This window comes from Oryctolagus cuniculus, chromosome 19 (genome assembly GCF_051225735.1).
Source record: "Oryctolagus cuniculus isolate XC-2025 breed Fujian yellow rabbit chromosome 19, ASM5122573v1, whole genome shotgun sequence".
Taxonomy (NCBI): Eukaryota; Metazoa; Chordata; class Mammalia; order Lagomorpha; family Leporidae; genus Oryctolagus; species Oryctolagus cuniculus.
The window spans coordinates 12,197,985-12,219,591 of NC_142885.1; the positions used below are offsets into that span (position 1 = coordinate 12,197,985).

The following is a 21,607-nucleotide window of genomic DNA, read 5'->3' on the forward strand; positions in this document are numbered from 1 at the left end:
AGTAGCCTGTCATTCATGTGAAATGCATGATTCCTTCTGCTTTCTGGCTAAGCATAACGTTCATTTTTGTAATTGTTACCCATGCCCTTGTGTTCTTGATCATTTGTTAATTGTGTTGCTCAGTCTTTTAGAACTTTACTGAATTTTGGCCTATGAGACCTGTTAGATATTGAGAAGTTAAAATTTCCCCATATAATTTTGGGTTAGCTTGTTTTTGAAAAAAATAATTTGAGTTTATGTTTTTAGATGCACGTGCATTTTAAATTTTCTCATTTTAGTTAATGAAATCTTCAGTGTTTTCTGCGATGATGCTGTTGACTGCCGTAATTTAAGCAAAGAAAAATGTTTTTGCTCAATTTTGATACGTTTTGATTTGAAGCTTTTGGTTGGTTAATTTTGTGTTTCCTGTTTTTCTATTCAGGCTATCAGCTGATTGGGAGCCACTCTGGGGTGAAGCTCTGCAGGTGGACAAAGGTATTTCTTTATTTTCATTCAAGTGTTGCATGTACCTTTCTTATGCTGTTATGTGTAATCAATAAATTTACTATTTAAAATATAATTTGTTTTTAATCAAATGCATAGACTTTTAGATGAATTTTTAAATGAGTTCAACATATTTTGAACCCATATGAACTCCAATTAAGATACAAATTAATTTTCTCACCTCAGCAAATTTCATGGCACTCATTTATGTTTGCTATCTCCTACCCTCCCTCAAGCACACAGTGTTCTAACTGCTGTTGCTCTTGTTTGGTTTTGGCTTTGTAGACTCTCGTGTGAGTTGAAGCATGTGATCTTTAGTCACTGTGATTTTGGAAGTCCAGGATAGTGTTTCTGCGCTACATTCATGCTGCAGCGTTTATCTTCATTTCATTCACTTTTATCACTCAGTACTATTCTGTCGCACGAATATGCGTGTTTTCTGTTCTGTGCGTAGACATTTGGTCTGTTTCCAGTTTTGTCTGTTGTGAGCAAAATCTCTAGGAACATCGTTCCACAAAAGCTTGTGTCAATATTTATATATATGCCAGTTTTCCCAGAAGGATCAGCGCGACTTGACATTTTTAATCACTGGAGGACTGTTCCGAGTTTTGCATAGTGAGGGTACCATTGGACATTCTCAGCAGCAGTGCGTGAGGGTTTCAGTGTCTGCACCCAGACACCATTTGGTGACTACAGCAGTCATAGTGACTGCGAAGTGACATTCATCGATGCTTTGGCTTTCCTGATGACCGGTGATGTTGGACATCTTTTTTATTTGTTTAATGGATGTTTGCGTATCTTCTTGGGAGAAGAGTCTCTTTAAGTCATTTGGCAATCTTAACTTTGGGCTATTTATCTTGTGGGATGGTCAGAGTTCTTTCTCTGTGGATGATAATAGTTCTTTATCACGTGTGCGATTTGCTTCTCCCGCCACTGTTGGTGGCTGTGTCCCCAGGGACTGCGTTACTGCAGGCCGACTGCAACTCAGCTCCTAATGATCAGGCCCTCCAGCCCTGCCTTGCAGATCTTTTTCCCACCTGTCCTGTCCTGGGTCAGGTTCCCCATGAGAACTGTTCTCAGCCTCATCGCTGTTATTGATCAGTTCAAATCTGACATTTCCAAATAGCCTTTCTTCTTTCAGTCATGCTTAATTTTTTTATATCCTTCATTCCTGTTCTTAAACCTTTCTACCCTAGGTTCTTGCTACTGTTTCCTGCTAACGTTCCATTTCTGTATGCCCCTTCCAGTGTGATTCTGGCCTCCCCTTTGACCAGCCTTTTTCTGTTGTGCCCTCTGTAACTTGACAGGAAACACCCCCTCTATCCTTGTCTTTCTACCGAATGCCCCTGCCCATGTTGCCATAGTCCACACCTGACCTTTGCTTGTTGTATCAGTGACATCAGTGGGCCTCCCAAAGAGAGAATCCAATTCTTAGCCCCTAAACTTGTCAGAATATCGAGCAATCTCGGCATATCTCTGTGCAGTCTTTAACGCCCGCTGCTCCGCAGACTTGCCGTCCCTTGTTTCCCCCTTGCTCTTCTGCCCTCATCCTGAGGAGCAGTAACGTTCCAGCAGATGACGCTGCTGGCTCTCGGTGTTGTTCCGTCTACTCTTGGTAACATGCTAAGTAAGCCCTATTATACTTTCATTTATTTTTTAATGCTTCTCATATCTCAGATTCCTTTTTTCCAGTCCACTGATTTCTCAGTATTAGCAGACCCAGTGCCTTCTGTTTATAGCCATTATTTTGTAACATTTCTTTTACTATTGCTAAATTATGCTTAGATGCAATTTAATATCACGAGCATTGTTTTTTAAAATCAGTGTTTTGCTCAAACTATAATATAACGAGAGAAAAGGAAAGGGCCTTGTATTAAACATTATGTATTTGTGTATGGAGATGCTCTGACACTATTGCATTGGAAGATATAATGAAGTAATTATCTGCTTGCACCTATTACAGTGGAGAAATTTAGATTTAGGAGAAATTAAAAAAAACCTGCAAATTATCTTTTACAAGAAGTAACAAGAAGCTAGGCTTACTTACATATGATAAGACAAGGATGGAAACAGCTTTAGTTAAAGTAGAGCTAGCATACCAAAGAATGATCTCACAATGGAGAAAATAAGAAAGTAGTGTATTGGCAAAAGAAGCTGAGTCTCCTTTATGTCGACTCTGAACAGTTTCCTGCGTTGTGACTTGGTAGTGATGGAGCATCTCCAAAAATACATTTCCTGTTTTGAAATCTCACATCGTGTTGAGACCTACATCCTGTCTCCAATTTGTGAGCCGACTGTGGAGTCTGCATCCCTTAGGCAGCAATGGGAATAGAGGATAGATGGGAAACAAATGGCAGGATGAGTGGATGAGAGATTTCTGGTGACTGTTTCAGAGTAACATTTTAAAATGACAGGTAACCTTTAAATAAACAATTTCTACATGTCATTATTACAAGGTAGATTTTTTTCATCAGTGTGCTGGCTATAAAAATTAACAATATATACAAGAGTAATAATAACTTTTGAAGCAGCGTTCTTACGCTCAGCTTTTCTGACATTAACTAGATTAATCTTTGAAGTACAGACCATGTCTCTGCTCCTTCTCAGAAGCCTACGTGGTTCCTCCTTGCTTCTTAGTCAGCATATCACTTTGCGTTTGTAATAGGTATTTCAGACTTAATTCAGTCACTAATTCTCCTCCATATTCCATTTCCCTCTTAGCTCTTCAAAAATGGCAACTCTGTACTTTCAGTTGCTCAGGCCAAGAACCCAGGAGTCAGTCATTTTTTTCTTTTTTGTTTTTTCCTCTTCCAAATTTATTCCAAGAGCAAATCTTTGTCTCCAGAATATATCCAGAGTTCACCTACTGTACTGCCATTCCTTACCCAAGTCCCTGTGATTTGTCCCTGTTGTTGGTTCAGTGGTGTTTGCCCTCCCTGACAGGTGGAGTTACAGACAATGAGAGAGCGAGAGACAGAGAGAAAGGAAAGGTCTTCCTTCCATTGGTTCACTCTCCAAATGGCCACAGCAGCTGGAGCTATGCCGACCCGAAGCCAGGAGTCAGGTGCTTCCTCCTGGTCTCCCATGCGGGTGCAGGGCCCAAGGACCTGGGCCATTCTCCACTGCACTCCCAGGCCACAGCAGAGGGCTGGACAAGAAGAGGAGCAACCGGGACTAGAACCCGGTGCCCATATGGGATGCTGGATGCTGGCGCCACAGGTGGAGGATTAACCAAGTGAGCCACGGCGCTGGCCCCCACAAGGGTAGAATTCTTTTTTTTTTTTTTTTTTTTTTTTTTTTTTTTGACAGGCAGAGTTAGACAGTGAGAGAGAGAGAGAGAGAGAAAGGTCTTCCTTTTTGCTGTTGGTTCACCCCCCATTGGCCGCTGCAGCTAGCGTGCTGCGACCGGCGCACTGCACTGATCCGAAGCCAGGAGCCAGGTGCTTCTGGTCTCCCATGGGGTGCAGGGCCCAAGCACTTGGGCCATCCTCCACTGCCTTCCTGGGCCACAGCAGAGAGCTGGACTGGAAGAGGAGCAACCAGGACAGAATCCGGCGCCCCGACCAGGACTAGAACCCGGAGTGCCAGCGCCGCAAGGCAGAGGATTAGCCTTGTGAGCCGCGGCGCCAGCCCAAGGATAGAATTCTAACATGTAGTAATCTCTTAGTAAACATTTGTATGGATGACTGGAATATACCTTTGAGCCCAAGGAAGATTATACTTAGTATATTTTTTTGTTAAATATTTATTTATTTGAAAGTGAGAGTTACACAGAGAGAGAAGGAGAGGCAGAGAGAGAGAGAGAGAGAGGTCTTGCTTCATTGGTTCACTCCCCAGTTGGCTGCAATGACCAGAGCTGCACCAATCCGAAGCCAGGAGCCAGGAGCTTCTTCTAGGTCTCCCACACGGGTGCAGGGGCCCAAGGGCTTGGGCCATCTTCTACTGCTTTCCCAGGCCACAGCAGAGAGCTGGATCAAGTGGAGCAGCCGGGACTCGAACCGATGCTCATATGGGATGTTGGCGCTGCAGGCGGCAGCTTTATCCGCTATGCCACAGCGCCGGCCCCAGTATACTTAGTATAGTTTTAATCCACTTGTTGAGCTATATTTCCTTCCTCCCTCCCTCCCTTCCTTCCTTTTTCTGTGTTTTCCTTCCTTCCTTCCTTTTTAAGATTTGTTCTATTTACTTTAAAGTCAGAGTGACAGAGAGAGAGAGAGAGAGAGCTCTTCCAGCAGCTGACTCACTCCCCAAAAGGCTACAGCGGCTGGGGCTGAACCAGGACAACACCAGGAGCTCAGATCTTCATCCTGAGCTCCCACGTGGGTGGCACAGGCCCAGGTACTTGGGCAGTCCTCCATCCTTCCCAGGCACATTAGCAGGGAGGTGGGTAGGAAGCAGTGCGGCCAGGACTCTAACTGGTGGCTCTGATACGGGATGTTGGCATCACAGGCAGCAGCGTAACCCGCGGTGCCAAAGCTGCTGTCCCTGGGCTTTGTTTTCTGCTTTAACATTCATGCGCTGTGTGTTGTGGTTTATCTTGTCTTGAGCAGCGGAAAGGGATATCTTTTTTCTTGCTGGCTCACTCCCCAGTTTCATCTTCTCTTCTCCATTTCAGCTTCCACGTGACCAAAGTCTATTCACGTTTGTCAGTCGGGAAAGCAGAAACAGCTCTGGGTGTTGTAGCAAGAACAGATTTAATAAGGCGAATTAAGTAAATGCTTACAAAGCCTTCAAAGGGCCCCGGGGCAGTGAAGGTCAGGAGAACTGCTTCTGGCTTGGAGGATATCGAAAATCCTGGACTCCCAGGACCTTGGTTTGATCTTGTTGGCAGAATAAGATGAGTGTGTCTGAGGAGATTGCCCGGAAGCCTCTGCACACTTGATGTCTCTTGTATATGCCTGGGTGTTCCAGCCGCAGCCAGAGAGACGTAGCAGTTTCTCGGTTTTTGACTCCCAAATGTTGCATAGGTGCCTCTTCTTGGTGGAATCTGAAATACAACTCTAAGATAAAGGAATCTGAGAAATAGGGTATTTGGAATTCCAGCCTCTGCTTAGAAGGGCAGACAGAGGACCGACTGTTAACAGCATCTATAGACATTCTTCTACCTGTGCTGATGTTTTCACGTAATAGCATAAACAGCACATTTGTTTCTGTCTAACCTGTTTGTAGCTGTTCCTCCTGTGAGGGAGGCCGTTTTTATTCTCCTCCTTAACAGGGGAGGATACTCTAGAGATCTGCACCTTAACTGATTACCACGGAATGATCTTACATGAAAGAGGTAGAGGAGAGGGAAATAGTAGTTGGCATGGATACATCAGTCCTCATGTTTGCACCTGCTCATCTAGTCACAGTATTTGTATCTTCCTCCTGCCACTCGTCAGTGAAGTCGTGTTTCCTTTGTGTTCTATCAATACCTGATGTGATGGTGCCTCCTTACCAGGCGGGCACTCCAGTCTGCCAGTTACAGCAGTGTGGCCCCTCCTATAATCTGCACTTTTATTACTGTACGTGAGAAAGCTACGAGACACCAGGGAGATCCCCTTGGGTTCCAAGACCGCATTCCCCTTGCTTTCATTTTGTGCCAAGAGCTGTGTTTCCCTTGATCATAAGGATCAATAGCCCCAGTGGGCTGTGTTGCTGCAGCATGGAGACTCTAAGGAGCTGGGGTGGTAGTATTTACTATCAAGAATCATGGAGGGTCTGTGTTTTACCCAATTTAGAGCTAACAGGTTAGCCTGGCAGAGGACACAGGACTCATGAGTCGAGTCAGAGTTTGATTTTTATGTGAACATTGGTTCCCTGCCTCCCAAATGCCTGCAGCTGATGTGGAGGTAGACCTAGGGGAATGCTGGACACAGAGTGGATTTGTGATACTACTGAGGAGCCCTGAGCTTATTAGGAGACCCCCAGCCTGAAAGAGGGCTGCTCATAAATCTGCCCAAGCCTTGGCTGGGAGGGAGGCATTGCCTTTACCTGCAAATCTTCCCTACGCAATAGCGGAGACATTTTGTCCACCTCGAACACATAGAACTGATCTAACAGGCGCCACACCTGGTGTGTGTGTGTGTGTGTGTGTGTGTGTGTGTGTTGTGTCCACACGCCTTCCCATGGAATCTGATGGAAGCAGATCTTGAAAACCAGAGCCAGCAGTCTAGGAAAGCAGCAATGTCCTGAGTGGTATATCAAGTCCCTGCTCCTGGCAGACATTGGGCATGGCAGTTAGAATGCGCCTTGAGACACCTGCATCCTACGTTGGAATGCCTGGTTTTAAGTCCATGCAGTTCTCTCAATTCTAACTTCCTGCCGAGGTACAGCCTGGGAGGCAGCAGGTGACGACTCAAGTGCTTCCGTCCCTGCCATTCTAATGGGAGACCAGGATTGAGTTCCTGGCTCCTGGTTTGAGCCTGACCTAATCCTGGCTGTTGTAGGCTTTTGGGAAGTGGATAGAAGATCTCTGTCTTTTACCTTTCCAAAAAAAAAAAAAAAAAAAGAAAAGAAAAGAAATTGCCCTGCTCAGAAACTCTGCAAAATGTTTCTCACAATGGGAGAGTAACTGTTGACTGCTCTCTTTTGAAAAGCTAGTTCTGCATCCCTCTGAAGGTTGTTACCAGTTTCTTCCTCATAGCGCGAATGTTATGCATATGCTGTATTATACCTATTGCAATATGTGTGCTGATTCATTTTAAGAAGTAACCTTGTAATATTGTAGAAGTAATATGTGTACATTAAAGTATATGAGAAAATTTAGACAAATAAGGCTAAAAAAGTCGTGCATTATCTTTCCACCACATTGAGACCAGTGCTATCAACATCTTAGCACACAGACTGTATGAGTAGGTGTGTTCATTTTAACCTGAATGAGAATACTCTGTGTATACTGGTTTATAAACTGTGTTCTTCAGCGATCTCCATTTTCCTTTTCAGTACACTTTCATCTGATCCTTAGATCATATTCAGATTTTCTGAATTGACCCCAAATGACCATGATAGCTAATTTGTCCTACATAGTATGTAATGTAGGACCTTGCATTTCATTTGCTTACGTTTATTAAGTCTCTTATGACCAAGTCCAGTCTTCTGTTTTCATAAGACTAGGCATAATATCCAGACTTCTAGCAAAAAGCAGAAATCTGTTTCTCTGTGATGATATGTTTGCTTTGGGGGCATAATTCCTTATCACCAGTATTTGCTCTGAATAAGCTTGATTCATAGCCCTTTTTTAAAAGATTTATTTATTTATTTATTTGAAAGGCACAGTGACATCTTCTATTTTTTTGCCTTATAAAGTAAGAAATTGCCCTGCTCAGAAACCATCCAAAGTGTTGTTTCTCACGATGGGAAAGTACCTGCTGACTCCTCTCCTTTGAAGGCCCTCTTCTGCATCCCTCTGAAAGTTGTTACCAGTTTACCATTAGCAGGGAGTTCAGAGTGATCAGAAGTGGAGCAGCTGGAACTTGAACCGGTGCTCATATGGGATGCCAGTGTCACATGCAGCAGCTCAACCTGCTGTGCCACAATACCAGCACCATACTACATTTTTATAAAAATAATTGATTTATTTGAAAAGTAGAGTGGGGGCCAGCGCTGTGGCTCAGCGGGTAAAGCTGCCACCTGCAGTGCTGCCATCCCATGTGGGCATTGGTTCTAGTCCCGGCTGTTCCGACTTCCAATCCAGCTCTCTGCTATGGCCTGGGAAAGCAGTAGAAGATGGCCCAAGTCCTTGGGCCCCTGCACCCGTGTGGGAGATCTGGAAGAAGCTCGTGGCTCCTGGCTTCAGATCGGTGCAGCTCTGGCCGTTGCGACCAATTGGGGAGTGAACCAGTGGATAGGAGACCTCTCTCTCTCTCTCTCTCTCTCTCTCTCTCTGCCTCTCTTCTCTCTGTGTAATCTGGCTTTCAAATAAATAAATAAATCTTTTAAAAAAGAAAAAAAAAAAAGTAGAGTGGGAGAGAAACAAAGAGATCTTCCATTCTCTGGTTCATTCCTCAGATAGCCATGGCTGCTGGGGCTGAGCCAGGAGCCCGGAACTCCATCTGGGTTCCCTGTGTGGGTGGCGGGTCCCAGATATTTGGGGCAGCACATTAGCTGGATCAGAAGTGAGCACCCAGGAGCTGAATTGGTGCTCCTATATGGGATGCTGGAGTTGCAAGCTGTGGTTTAATCTTCTGTGCTCTTCATAACAGATTTATCACCGTGTTGATTATATTCCTGTGGTATATATTGTATCACACAAATAGGCCTAACATGTGGTTGACTTACTGTTAGTGATGTGCACATTGACCACTGAAATAGGATAATGAAATACTACCCCCTCCCGGGTTCATTCTCTTAAACCTCTGTGATGTGGATGTAATCCTGGAGAGTAGAAGGTTGTTTCAGCCAGAAAAATGTGGCTTTAAGGGTATTGGTAGAGGAGGACTTGTATTTGACGAAATGACTTAACTGACTGTCTGGTTTTCTCATACTTACCATGGCACTGTCCTAGTTTGAAAAATAGATTTATCATGTGATATATTTTATGATGTGTGTTCATCATAAATAAATAAATGCACATATGCATTCAGCATTGTAACAGTGTGACATGGAAAATCCATATTTGATCTTTCGTCTTGGCTCCCAACACAAGAGTTTCTAAAACCGTCAGAATTTCCTGAGTAATAGAGATCAGCAGTGTTCTTTGTAATGAACAACATGTCTATGATAATATGTATCAGTTCTCCGCGCACCAGTTGGGTGTCCAGTGCTGGTTCAGTTCTGATGCTGTCTACCCAGAGTTGGCATCACATCACAGATTAAGGACTCAGTCCTACTAGACTGCCCCCACTTCACTTAACTGCCAAGAGTCACATGGTTAAGTTTAAGTAAGGTATAGTTGAAAGGGGTTGTTATCAGCAGTTTGCTTATTTTTCTCAATAAAGGTTTCTGTTTAAGGTTTTGAGTTTATCCTATTTGTGTTTCCCTGAATTTACTAAATGTGTAAATTTAAGACCAAATTTGAGAGCTGTTAGATCGTTGTCTCTTTAAATGGTTTTTGTGTGTATCTCCTCTTCTTGTTAGACTCCAGTAAGACAAGTGTTAGATCTTGTGATATTTTCCCACATGTCCCAAAGCCTCTCTTCCTTTATTTTCCCAGGCTATTTTCCTATATTCTTCAGAATGATAACTTTTTGTTCATTATTTTTCAAGTTCATTGATTTTCTCTGGTGTCCTTCTCCTATAATAATGGCCGCTTTAAAGTTTTTCTCTGCTATTCAACGTTTGGGGTTATTTCAGAGTTGGCATGTGTTGATTGTCTTTCTTCCTTGAGTGGCAGTCCAATTTCCATAATTTCATGTATGTCTGGGACACTAGCAAGATTTAAATAGAAAGGTGTAGTGTTAAAACCAGAGATTGGTGGTTTTGGAGAACTTTCAAAAATAGTCATTTTTTAAATATTCGTTTATTTGTTTGAGTGGCAGAGAGAGACACATAGAGAGGGACACAGAGACAGAGAACTCCCATCTGCTGGTTTACTGCCCAAATGCCTGCAATAGCCAGGGCTGAGCCAGGCTGAGACCAAGACCTGGGAACTCAACCAAATCTCCCAGATGGGTGGCAAGAATCCAATTACTTGAACCATTATCACTGTCTCGCGGAGACTGCGTTAGCACGCATCTGGAGTCAGGAGCTGGAGCCAGGCAGCAAGCGAGGGCATTCGCATATATGCTCAAGTGTCTTGCTCTCTAGGCTTAACACTTGCCCTGTGAACTCATGTTTCCATTCCACTTGGCGTGAACTTTTTGAGGTATTCTCTTTGTTTTTTGTTTTGCCTAAAGAAACCTTTTATTTAATGAAAACAAATTTCATAAGTACAACTTTAAGAATATAGTTATTCTTCTCACCATACCTGCCCGCCCACCCACACTGCCACCCCTCCTCCTCCTCCCTCTGCCCTTCCCAATCCCATTCTCCATTAAGATTCATCTTCAATTAACTTTCTACACAGAAGACCAACTCTGTACTAAGTAAAGATTTCAACAATTTGCACACACACATAAAAAAAAAAAAAACTGTTCGAGAACAAGTTTTACAATTAATTCTCATAATACAACTCATTAAGGACAGAGCTCCTGCAGGGGGAGTTAATACACAGTGACTCCCGTTTTTAATTTAACAGTTAACACTCTTACATATGATGTAGGTGACCACCGAAGTCTCATGACATGAGCTGCCTAGGCTGTGGCAGCCTTTTGCATCCACAGACTCTGTCAGTACTCAGACAAGGCCATAACCAAAGTGGAAGTTCTCTCCTCCCTTCAGAGAAAAGAACATTCTTCTGTGATGGCCACTTCTTTCCACTGGGGTTTCACTCACAGAGGTCCTTCGTGTAGAACTTTTTTTTTAGAAAGCTTTTATTTAATAAATATAAATTTCATAGGTACAGCTTTTGGAATATAGCAGTTTTTCCCCAAACCCGCCCTCTCACCCACACTGCCATCCCACATCCTACTCCCTCTCCCATCCCATTCTTCATTAAGATTCATTTTTAATTATCTTTATATACAGAAGACCAACTCTATACTAAGTAAAGATTTCAACAGTTGGTACCCACACAGACACACAAAGTATAATGTACTGTTTGAAGACAAGTTTTACTGTTAATTCTCATTGTACAGCTCATTAAGGACAGAGGACGACCTACATGTGGATCAAGTACACAGTGACTGCTGTTGTTGATTTAACAATTGATACTTTTATTTATGACATCATTGATCACACGAGGCTCTTGTCATGAGCTGCCAAGGCTATAGAAGCCTTTTGAGTCCACAAACTCCATCATTATTTAGACAAGGCCATGAACAAAGTGGGAGTTCTCATCTCCCTTCAAAGAAACGTGCCTCCTCCTTTGATGGTCCTTCATGTAGACCAATTTTTGCCACAGTGCCTTGACTTTCCATGCCTAAAATGCTCTCATGGGCTTTTCAGCCAGACTAGAATGCCTTAAAGGCTGATTCTGAGTTCATAATGCTACGTATTGAGATTGTAATTCTGAGTCTACTGTGTGGACTGATTTCCCATGTTGGAACATCTCTCCTTTTTAATTCTATCTATTATTATTACCAGACACTTGATCCTATTTATATGATCACATTAACAATCCTATCTATATGTTCACTTTAACACTTACTATGGTCTCTTTAACAGTTAAGATGGCATTTTTACTACCCATCTTAATGAGATTTGGGGTCCCATGGCAAGTTTTTAAACTGTGCCCTTAGAAATAAGTCTGTCGGAATATATGCAGAACTATACAGCTTAACAGCTACAAACTTCTTCCTCCTCCTCTTATTCCTACTCTTATTTTTTAATGAGATCCTTCCTCAATTGACTTTATATGCATATGATTAACTCTATGTTAAGTAAAGAGTTAAGGCTTCCACTGCATTTTTTATTTGTTCTATTAAATTCTTCATTTCATTTTTATTTCTCTTTATTTTTAAAGATTTTATTTATTTATATTTGAGAAATAGAGCTATATATAGTAAGAGGGAGAGACAGAGGAAAGATTCTTCCATACATTGGTTCACTCTCCAAATGCTCACAATAGCCAGAGCTGTGCCGATCCAAAGCCAGGAACCATGTGCAAGGGCCCAAGCACTTGGGCCATCTTCTGCTGTTTTCTCAGGCCACAGCAGAGAGCTAGATTGGAAGAGGAGCAGCCAGGACTAGGACCGGTGCCCATATGGGATGCCAGCACCGCAGGCAGAGGATTAACCTATTGTGCCATGACACCAGCCCCTATTTTTATTTCTCTTTAAGGTTTCAATTTCGTGGGAGTAATTTTCTTTCCTGTCATTTACAAATTTCAGCAGTTCTTGCATTTGCTTCTGATTACTTCTGTGTAATCTTGTGATCAATTTTTTGAATTCCATTTCTGGAATTCTTCAATCTCATCTACACAATCTAATATTGAAGTATTGTGTTCTTTTGGGGGCATCATGTTACATGTTATCTTCCTTATTCTTGTTTCTTGAATTGGTGTGTTTGTTATTTAGCATTTATGGAGATACTCACTAGTTGGTTTCTTCTATTTTTTTTTTTTTTTTTTTTTTGATGTGGTGGCTTTTATCTTTGTACTACGCTTCTGTAGATTAGTGGAGTGTCTTCTTTCAGTGAATATCTAGAGGCATATAGAGGGTGTGGCCAGGGAGCTCTGTTCAGTTCTCCAGGGTGAAGGGTGTGTCTAAGGTGACACACCCAGGTTTGGCATGGGAAATCTCCTTTTTTTTTAATCAGAGGGGAGGTTTATTCCACTTAGCTGAGCTCCTCTCCCCAAAGGAGACCAGTGCCTAAGCACTATCCCCAGTGGGTATAGTATTCGTCAACTCTGCCATAAGGACCACACAAAGGATCTGTGCAGTCCTCAGTGTAATCTCAGAGTCCCCAGCGATGTCCCTCACCAGGTAACCAGGAAGCCTTGAGCGTGTGGAGTCTCCTACCGCGATTGCCCAGAGTCCCAGCCACACTGTGAGCCCTCCCTCACAGCCTGTGTTTTTTCACAGTCCTGGCACATAGGCCTCCCATAGTCATGAGCACCCAGGCCCCTGTTAGTTCTCCCCACCAGAGTCAGGAGTGTGTACTCAGCTGGTTGCTGGGTGCAGACATGAGCTGGTGCAGCTGTTACATATGTCAAAAATGGCATCCGCTCTATCACCATTGCAGGGTGATTTTGGCAAGAGAAACATGCCCCTCCTTTATTTTTTGTTTGTTTGTTTGTTTGTTTCTCCTCTAGTTTGGCAGATTCACTATCCCCCACGGGGCTCCAGGCCAAGTTCCCTCTAGGCTCTTCCTGCAGCTTTATCACCAGTGGCTTGGGCTGCTGCAGTCTGGTCTCACCTCACATTCCAACGCTGGTGTGTAGGCTCCTGAGTTGTAGTTCTACTGTGTTCCTCTAATTTGTGTATGGTTTCCTCTGCTGTTTTCTCCCCTTCTCTGAGACTACACTCTCCACTATTTTTAAGCTATCTTCTCCTAGACTAGTGCAGTCAGCTCCCTCTCTGCTCCGCCATCTTGGAAGCTTACCCCCAAAATAGGCATCTTACTCATTATTTTGAAAAGGGCTTTGATAATATACAAGACAGGGCAGGCAAAGTCATAAGGTCTGTAGCTATTGTTGAAGTGCTAGGCCACGAAGAAGAGATGGAAAAGCACCCTGTCAGCACCTGACAGTAGTGTGAAGTGGGGTGGGTGGCGGTGAATCATGCAGGTTGCAATTGGAAAAGCAATCGCATTTTGATGGGGGAAAATGTAATCCGACAGTGCTTTAAACTTGTGACCTTATTTCAGTGAAAAGATTCACAGAATTGTGGAAGATGTTTTTTCCAGGTTTGTGATTCAAATCACTTGTCCTCAAAAAAAATTTTTACTTCTGTTCTTTATGAAAATAACATATCCTTAGAAAATATAAGGAAAATATGAAAATAAAATATTTCCATCGTGCAGAAATTTTGGTGTTTTTTTTCCTCTATTCAGTTTTGCATATGTTTATACATACAATTTGTTGTATCATATTGTTTATACAATTTTGTATCAAGTGGGTTTTTTTGTAGCATTGTAACATAAATGTTTTTCTATTAAAAATGTTTTCCAGGCATAATTCTTAATAGCTGCAATTTTTAACAAATGTGCCATCATTGCGTTTTCCGTTCGCCTGGTGGTAATGAGGCTCTTTCCAGGTTTTTTTTTGCTCCCTAATTATAACTATGTGAAGAATATGTTTTTGTTACTATGTGAAAAATGAAATTTTATTTGCATTTAGATTGTGTCCTTAGCATGAAGTCTTAGAAATGACATTATCAGTTCAAAGTGTATGCTGAAGTTCTTGCAATTCTCTATGAACTTGTGTTAAAACTGTTAACAAAGTATGAATCTGCCATTAATTAAAAATATTTGTCTTTGTTACCCTTTAACTTTTGATGTAAATTTTACATTTTCATGTATTTTTATTCATTTCCTTTTACATTTGTGATTTTTTTTTTTTTTTTTGCTGTTTTTTTAGTTTACAGGATTCTTTCTTACAGGCTTAGAAAATAGTCTTTTTATGATTTGATCACTTTGAAGTTTATTTTTTTCTGGAGTAGGAAATACGTATCTGTATTAGCTGTCGATATACTTTTCCTTTAGGAGCCAGATCTTCACTGTCTTAGGCTTGTGGGTCATGATCTCCTTGGCAAGACTCAGCTCTGCCATTACAGCACAAAGGTGGCCATCAGTAAATGAAGAGAGGTGACAACTCCATTGAAACTTTGCTTACGAAACTAGGTAGAGGGCTCAGCTTGGCTCTTGGGTTGTAGGTCATTGATCTCTGAATTTAACTCTGAAAAACTGAAGTCTGGGTTTTTACCCTACTTGGAAGCTAGCAAGTTAGCCTGCCACAGTTTCATGGATGTTGATAGGAGACATGAGCCTCCTGGTCACAGACAAGACCAGGGTAATACAAGTAATAGCAGTAGCTGGAATATCATCATTTTTTCCTGAGCCCTAGTTCCTATAAAGCCGCCCCAGGGGGCCCAGGTAATAGCCACACATGAAAGAGGAACCCCAGGTTAGGGCACATGGATCTTTTATAATTGGCAGCAATCCTGCCCAACTTTGACCTCATTGGAGTACATTACCTTTATCATAACAGACAAGAAATGCACCTGCCATTTGCTTCAGAGGGAGCTGCTTTCTCTGTCTTCTAGAGCTCTTCACTGTGCATTTTGGGAAAGATAGTGGAGAAGGAGGCAACCATGGGGCCAGCATTGTGGCACAGTGGGCTAAGCCACTGTCGGTGACACCAGCTTTCCTTATGAGCAGCAGTTCAAGAACCAGCTGTTCCAGCTCCCCTCTAATGCACCTGGGAAAGCAGGGGATGGTGGTACAAGTGCCTGGCCCCCATGCTCCCCATATGGTGACCTGGATGGAGTTCCAGGCTCCTGGTTTAGCCTGGCACAGCCCTTTCCATTGTAGCCATTTGGGGAATAAACCAGCAGATGAGAGATCTCTCTCTCTCTCAATCGCCATCTCTCTCTGTCACTCTGCATTTCAAATATTAAAAAAAAAAAAAAAAAAAAAAAAAAGCCAACCAGTGATCAGTGTCTCTATGTGTTCAGAGAGAGACCCATAGGGTTTTTTGTTTTTTGTTTTTGTTTTTTTGTTTTTTTGGTTTTTTTTTTTTTTTGACAGGCAGAGTGGACAGTGAGAGAGAGAGACGGAGAGAAAGGTCTTCCTTTTGCCATTGGTTCACCCTCCAATGGCCGCCGCAGCCGGTGCACCGCGCTGACCCAAAGGCAGGAGCCAGGTGCTTCTCCTGGTCTCCCATGGGGTGCAGGGCCCAAGCACTTGGGCCATCCTCCACTGCACTCCCAGGCCACAGCAGAGAGCTGGCCTGGAAAAGGGGCAACCGGGACAGACTCTGGCGCCCCGACCGGGAGTAGAACCCGGGGTGCCGGCACCTCAAGGCGGAGGATTAGCCTGGTGAGCTGCGGCACCGGCCCATAGGGTATTATCTCCCAACTGTCCCCCACATACGCCCTCCATCCCCCAGTACCTTCTTCCCCTGATTGATGTGTGCAGAGTCTAGTCTAGTCTCTGAGCTCTGCTGGACTACAGCTGCATTTTTATTTTCCTCTTTTTTTTTTTTTCAGAAAGATTTATTTATTTCTTTGAAAGAACTAGAGAGAGAGAGGGAGAGATGGGAAAGCTAGAGGTCTTCCTTCTGCTGGTTCACTCCCCAAATGGCTTCAACAGCCATTGCTAGGGCCACAATGAAGCCAAGAGCTTCATCCGGGTCTCCCACATGGGTACAGGGGACCAAGCATTTGGGATATCCTCCATTGCTTTCCCAGGTACATTAGTAGGGAGCTAGATTGGAAGCAGAGCAGCCAGGACTTGAACCAGCACCCATATGGGATGCTAGTGTCTCAGGTGACAGCTTAAATAAGTATGCCACAACTCCGGTCCCATACAGTTGCATTTTGTTTGTCTTTATGACAAAAATTCATGAGTGAATGAATCTGAAGCTATCTGTATATTTTCTCTGCATTCATATCATGATCGCTTTTAGTTCTAAGTGCTTATTACTTTCAGATCTTTTCCTTTTTGACCCACCTATCCTACTGATTTTCAGATATGGGAGTTCTTTCAAAATGTAATGTCTAGGGCTTTCTGCTCTGGGCAAGATGGCATAAGCCCTTTTATTCCTGCTCCTTCTCTCTAAAAACCCTGAAGAAAGTCACAAGAGGCAGCCCAGCAAGATCTCTGAAGGGTAGAAAGAGGAAGCCCTCTGGTTTGGGCCACCATGAGTGGAGGAACAACACCGAAGCAGGAGAAGGTTTGTGCACCTAAAGCAAGGAGGTTTCCTGCTCTAACCTGCACCTCGGCAGGCTCATTTCTTCCACAGGACCAGGCAAGCCCATTAGCACTGGCACAGGGGATCGACTGCGATTCTCACCAATAAAAAGCAGCAAGTGCCCACCCTCCCTTCCTATGCCTGAAATTCCTCTTCCTTGTCAGGAGATGGCAGGCTGGCCAAGTGGAAGCAGAGGGAGAGAGAGAGGCCCCACTCCCCAGCACGTGGCCAGGCCTGGGCAGTGCTCTCTCTCCATCACTGCGGGCTGAGTCTCCCTGTCCCTACCCAGGATTCATGTGCTGGCTGGCTGACACTTGCAAGAGGGGACTAACAGGGGACTGCTCCACAGGTAGCCTCTTCAGCCTTGTCAGTCTGAGACTGTTCTCTCTACCTGGAGATACTGGGCTGCCCGAGAGCACAGCCTGGAAGAACTCTGCTGCAGAAGTAGCCTGGGCTGGGAAGCCTTGTCCATGGAGAGACCCCAGTGGGCCAACCCCTGGCAATACCAGTGGGAACCACAGGCAACCCAAGATAAAGTATACTGCAAGGACTTTAAACATTAAGCTGCTGTTGGAACTACAACACACTCAAATAGGCCAGGATCTGTATGCTAGAAACAAAGTGACTACCTGCTAAAGTAAAAAATTTAGGCAAAAAAAAAAAAAAAAAAATCACCTATCCTATCAAGCATCAAGAAAATCCAGCTTGAATAAGAAAAGATAATCAACTGACACCAACAGCAGATGAAATCAACTGAGTAGGATTTTAAAATAGCTGTCATAAAAATGCTGCAGCAATCAGTTATAAGTTGTCTTGAAACAAATAAATAGAACTCAGCAAAGAAATAGAAGTTAAAAAGAAACCAAAAGAGAATTATAAAATTGAAAAGAATCATAACTGAAATTTAAAAAAAAAACCACAGATGAGCTCAACAGTCAGAGATGACCAGATAGGGTCAGTGACCTTAGCAGATGGATGGAACTATCTGGGAGCAGAACAGATCAATACAATTTACCCAGTCTGAATAAAGACACAAAAATAGGTTGGGATGAAAACATTAAGAAAAACCTTGGATATTCCTAGGACAGTACTAAGAGATGCCACATTTATGTCCTTGGAGAAAGGTGAACGAGAAAGAGTCCAGGCATGGGACGCCTCACAGTGGAGACCCATTCTGAACACCGCGTCGTCAGGTGGACCTAGATGGTGCAGGAGAACTACTCCGTGTGGCCTCCTGATGCAGCCACGATGTGTGGTGGATAAGTGGTACGTGGTTGCTGCCAGCATAATGTATCATATTGTTTTGCAGCAAGATTTATAAGGAGAAAGACTGTACTCTATGATAAGAATATAATTACAAAATACTTAAACCAGTGATATAGTCATTTATCATTACCTGGTATTATGTACTGTGCAATATATGTGCTATATGTTTTTATGACTTTCATCACAGTAGGTTTGTTTATACCAGCATCACCACAAACACGTGGATAACGTGATACACTGCGATTTTATGATGGCTGTGATGTCATTAAGCAACAGAAATTTTTCAGCTCCCTTAAAACTGTATGTGGCTATGTATATGTGGTCCTGTCTTTGACTAAAATGTTACGCAGCTCATGACTGTATTTGAAGAAATAGTGGACAACCTATAGATTCAGGAATCTTAGTGAATCCCAACAAGGATAAAGCCAAAGAAGTTCACACCATAATATCTTTTTTTTTTTTTTTTTTTTTGACAGACAGACAGTGAGAGAGAGACAGAGAGAAAGGTCTTCCTTCTGTTGGTTCACTCCCCTAAATGGCTGCTACGGCCATCGTGCTGCACCTATCTGAAGCCAGGAGCCCGGTGCTTCCTCCTGGTCTCCCATGCGGGTGCAGGGCCCAAGGACCTGGGCCATCCTCCACTGCCTTCCTGGGCCACAGCAGAGAGCTGGACTGGAAGAGGGGCAACCGGGACAGAATCCAGTGCCCAGGATTACCTTTTATAACAAATTGCTGGAGTATTTGGATATCCATGGGCCAAAAAGCAAGCAAGTTAAGAAACCAACCAACCAATTGTAGATCCCTCAAAAAAGAGTTCTCTTAAACCTCACACCTTACGTAAAAATTAATTCAAAATGGATCATAGACTCAAATGAACTTTATAAAGCGATAGTTTTTAAAGATAAAATCAATTCACACATGTTCTATCCTTGTAACTTTCAGCCCTTTGGTAATCAGTTTGTGAATCCCCTTGGAAAGCTCTCCGTGGTCCTGCAAGGCTGCCCAGGTTGCTGTTCCATCCATCCCTGTTCGTCCATGCTCTGTTCTCTATGTGACCTTTCCTCTGTGCAGGCAGAGATCTCGGTCTCTCTTCCTCTTGTTAAGACACTGACAGTCTGGGCTATGACATTAGTGTCCCACACTTGGGACCTCATTTAACCTTTAATTGCCTCCTTAAAGTCTGAATACAGTTGCATTGGAGGTGAGGACATCAGTGTGAACTGAGGGAAAGCACAATTTAGTTCATAACAATACATATTAACTTCTCAATAAAAAAGTGTGTGGTTCATCAATGTCGTTTCTCCACTGTCATAGTGTTTGGTGGAAATTATTCTATAGTGTTGGCATTTGGTGGGCTTTTGTTTTTAGTTCCAGTGTCCTTTGCCAGGTTTAAATGTTTTGTATGTCATTTGATGTTTTGTTAGGAATTGGGAGGATAATTTGTAGGCAGGGTACTCCTCAGCTGTGCTTTTCCTTTACTTTCTCTCTCTTGTTTTTAAATTTGTGTACTAAGTGTGATGGATAAGGGAACTCCTTTTTCCAGAACAACAACAAAAAAATGTAAGTTTATGATCAACTGGTAAAATAATTAAGCTGGTACGGTTTTGTATAATTTTCTTTCGTTGTAGACAGTATTATAATATTAGCACACTAATGTATGTATGTAAGTGTGTATGTAAAGGCTACCCATCTATATGTCCTCTTTCATTCTCTTTGCTTGCTATAGCAGTTATTAATTTCATATTATTTCTGTCACTAGGCCAAATCGTCACTACCTCTTGCATAACCTACTCAGGTTTCACTGCTTTCACTTTTATAGAAATCAAGCTTGTCTTACACAAAGCTTTGGGATGCATCTTTCTGAAGATAACATCAAAAGCTTGATAATATCCTGATTGCAATCATAAGTTGGTCTGAGATAATACCTTCAAATTACCTTCTTACTTACTATCTGTATGGGTTTTCCCTCCTCACATTAAATACTATTCTTTTGGGAATAATCATGCTTATATGCAGACTGCTTGTCCCCTCGGCTGTCTGAAATAGGTTCAAAATGTACCTGTTCAGTTGACAGAAAGTGTCTTCCGGGATTCATTCCATACTCACCCTCCCTTATTCAAAACAGGAATACTTTTGTGTATGAGAACTTCCCCATTTTCTTAGGAGCCTGTCTTATCTATCCCCTGACGTTATATATTGTTGTACTAATATTATTTGAGGCAGTTGAGTAGATTTGAAAACAGAGGCATCAGTGGTTTTCCCTACAGAGCTTTCAGATTTAACGAATCCCAAGTTTATTTCATTGAGTTTTAGAAAATCCAAAGCACTATCAACACACTGTAATGTGAAAATACTAATTTTCTGCATCATGCAGATAACTAGTAGGGGTATTTATGGTTCTAAAACACATGGTTTCTTGTTACAAATGATGCCTTAGTGTTTTCTTTCTTTGCTTTGATGATTTTATTGAAACTCCTTGTTTCTTTCTTGTCACAGTCAATGCTCCGAGGGAGAGGAGGTTGCTATAAACATACATTTTATGGCATTGAAAGCCATCGCTGCATGGAAACCACCCCGAGTCTGGCGTGTGCAAATAAGTGTGTCTTTTGCTGGCGGTAAGCAAAACTTGGTGGCCGTGTGACCAAATATTCCATGAGCTGTAATAACCATTTCTCTTTCTTTAAAGATTTATTTATTTTACTTGAAAGTCACAGTTACACAGAGAGGGAGGGAGAAGCAGAGAGAGAGAGAGAGAGGTCCTCCATCCACTGGTTCACTCCCCAATTGGCCGCACCAGCTGGAACTGCGCCGATCCGAAGCCAGGAGCCAGGAGCTTCCTCCAGGTTTCCCATGCAGGAGCAGGGGCCCAAGGACTTGGGCCATAGCAGAGAGCTGGATCGGAAGTGGAGCAGCCGGGGCTCGAACCGGCACCCATATGGGATGCTGGCACTACTGGTAGCAACTTTACACCACAAAGCCAGCCCCTATAGTAACCAATTTCTGCCCAACACACATTCACTTCTGTAATTAATTCTCTGTTTTTTTTAAATTTCAATTGAAAATCTGTTTCTTTGAAAGGCTTAGTGACAGAGACAGACAGAGGTTTCCTGCCTGTTGGGGTTTTTTTTTTTTTTTTTTTTTTTTTTGACAGGCAGAGTGGACAGTGAGAGAGAGAGACAGAGAGAAAGGTCTTCCTTTGCCGATGGTTCACCCTCCAATGGCCGCTGCGGCCGGCGCACCGCGCTGATCCGATGGCAGGAGCCAGGAGCCAGGTGCTTTTCCTGGTCTCCCATGGGGTGCAGGGCCCAAGCACCTGGGCCATCCTCCACTGCACTCCCTGGCCACAGCAGAGAGCTGGCCTGGAAGAGGGGCAACCGGGACAGAATCCGGCGCCCCGACCGGGACTAGAACCCGGTGTGCCGGCGCCGCAAGGCGGAGGATTAGCCTAGTGAGCCGCGGCGCCAGCCTGCCTGTTGGTTTACTCTC

The 21,607-nt window shown here is 43.1% G+C and overlaps 1 protein-coding gene across 8 annotated transcripts in view; it reads left to right on the forward strand.

Annotated features, from left to right (window-relative positions):
- The window catches only part of LOC100354908 (S-adenosyl-L-methionine-dependent tRNA 4-demethylwyosine synthase TYW1), a 221,291-nt gene that overhangs the window by 52,597 nt on the left and 147,087 nt on the right, over nt 1-21,607 (forward strand). For all 8 annotated transcript variants that reach the window (XR_016225592.1, XR_011384574.2, XR_016225593.1 and 5 more), the window contains 2 exons: nt 422-474; nt 20,618-20,736. Coding sequence is in view for 5 of the 8 variants with exons in the window: in XM_070064497.2 (XP_069920598.2) it covers nt 422-474; nt 20,618-20,736 (172 nt within the window). In the remaining 3 variants the exon portion in view is untranslated. The remainder of the gene's footprint in view (nt 1-421; nt 475-20,617; nt 20,737-21,607) is intronic.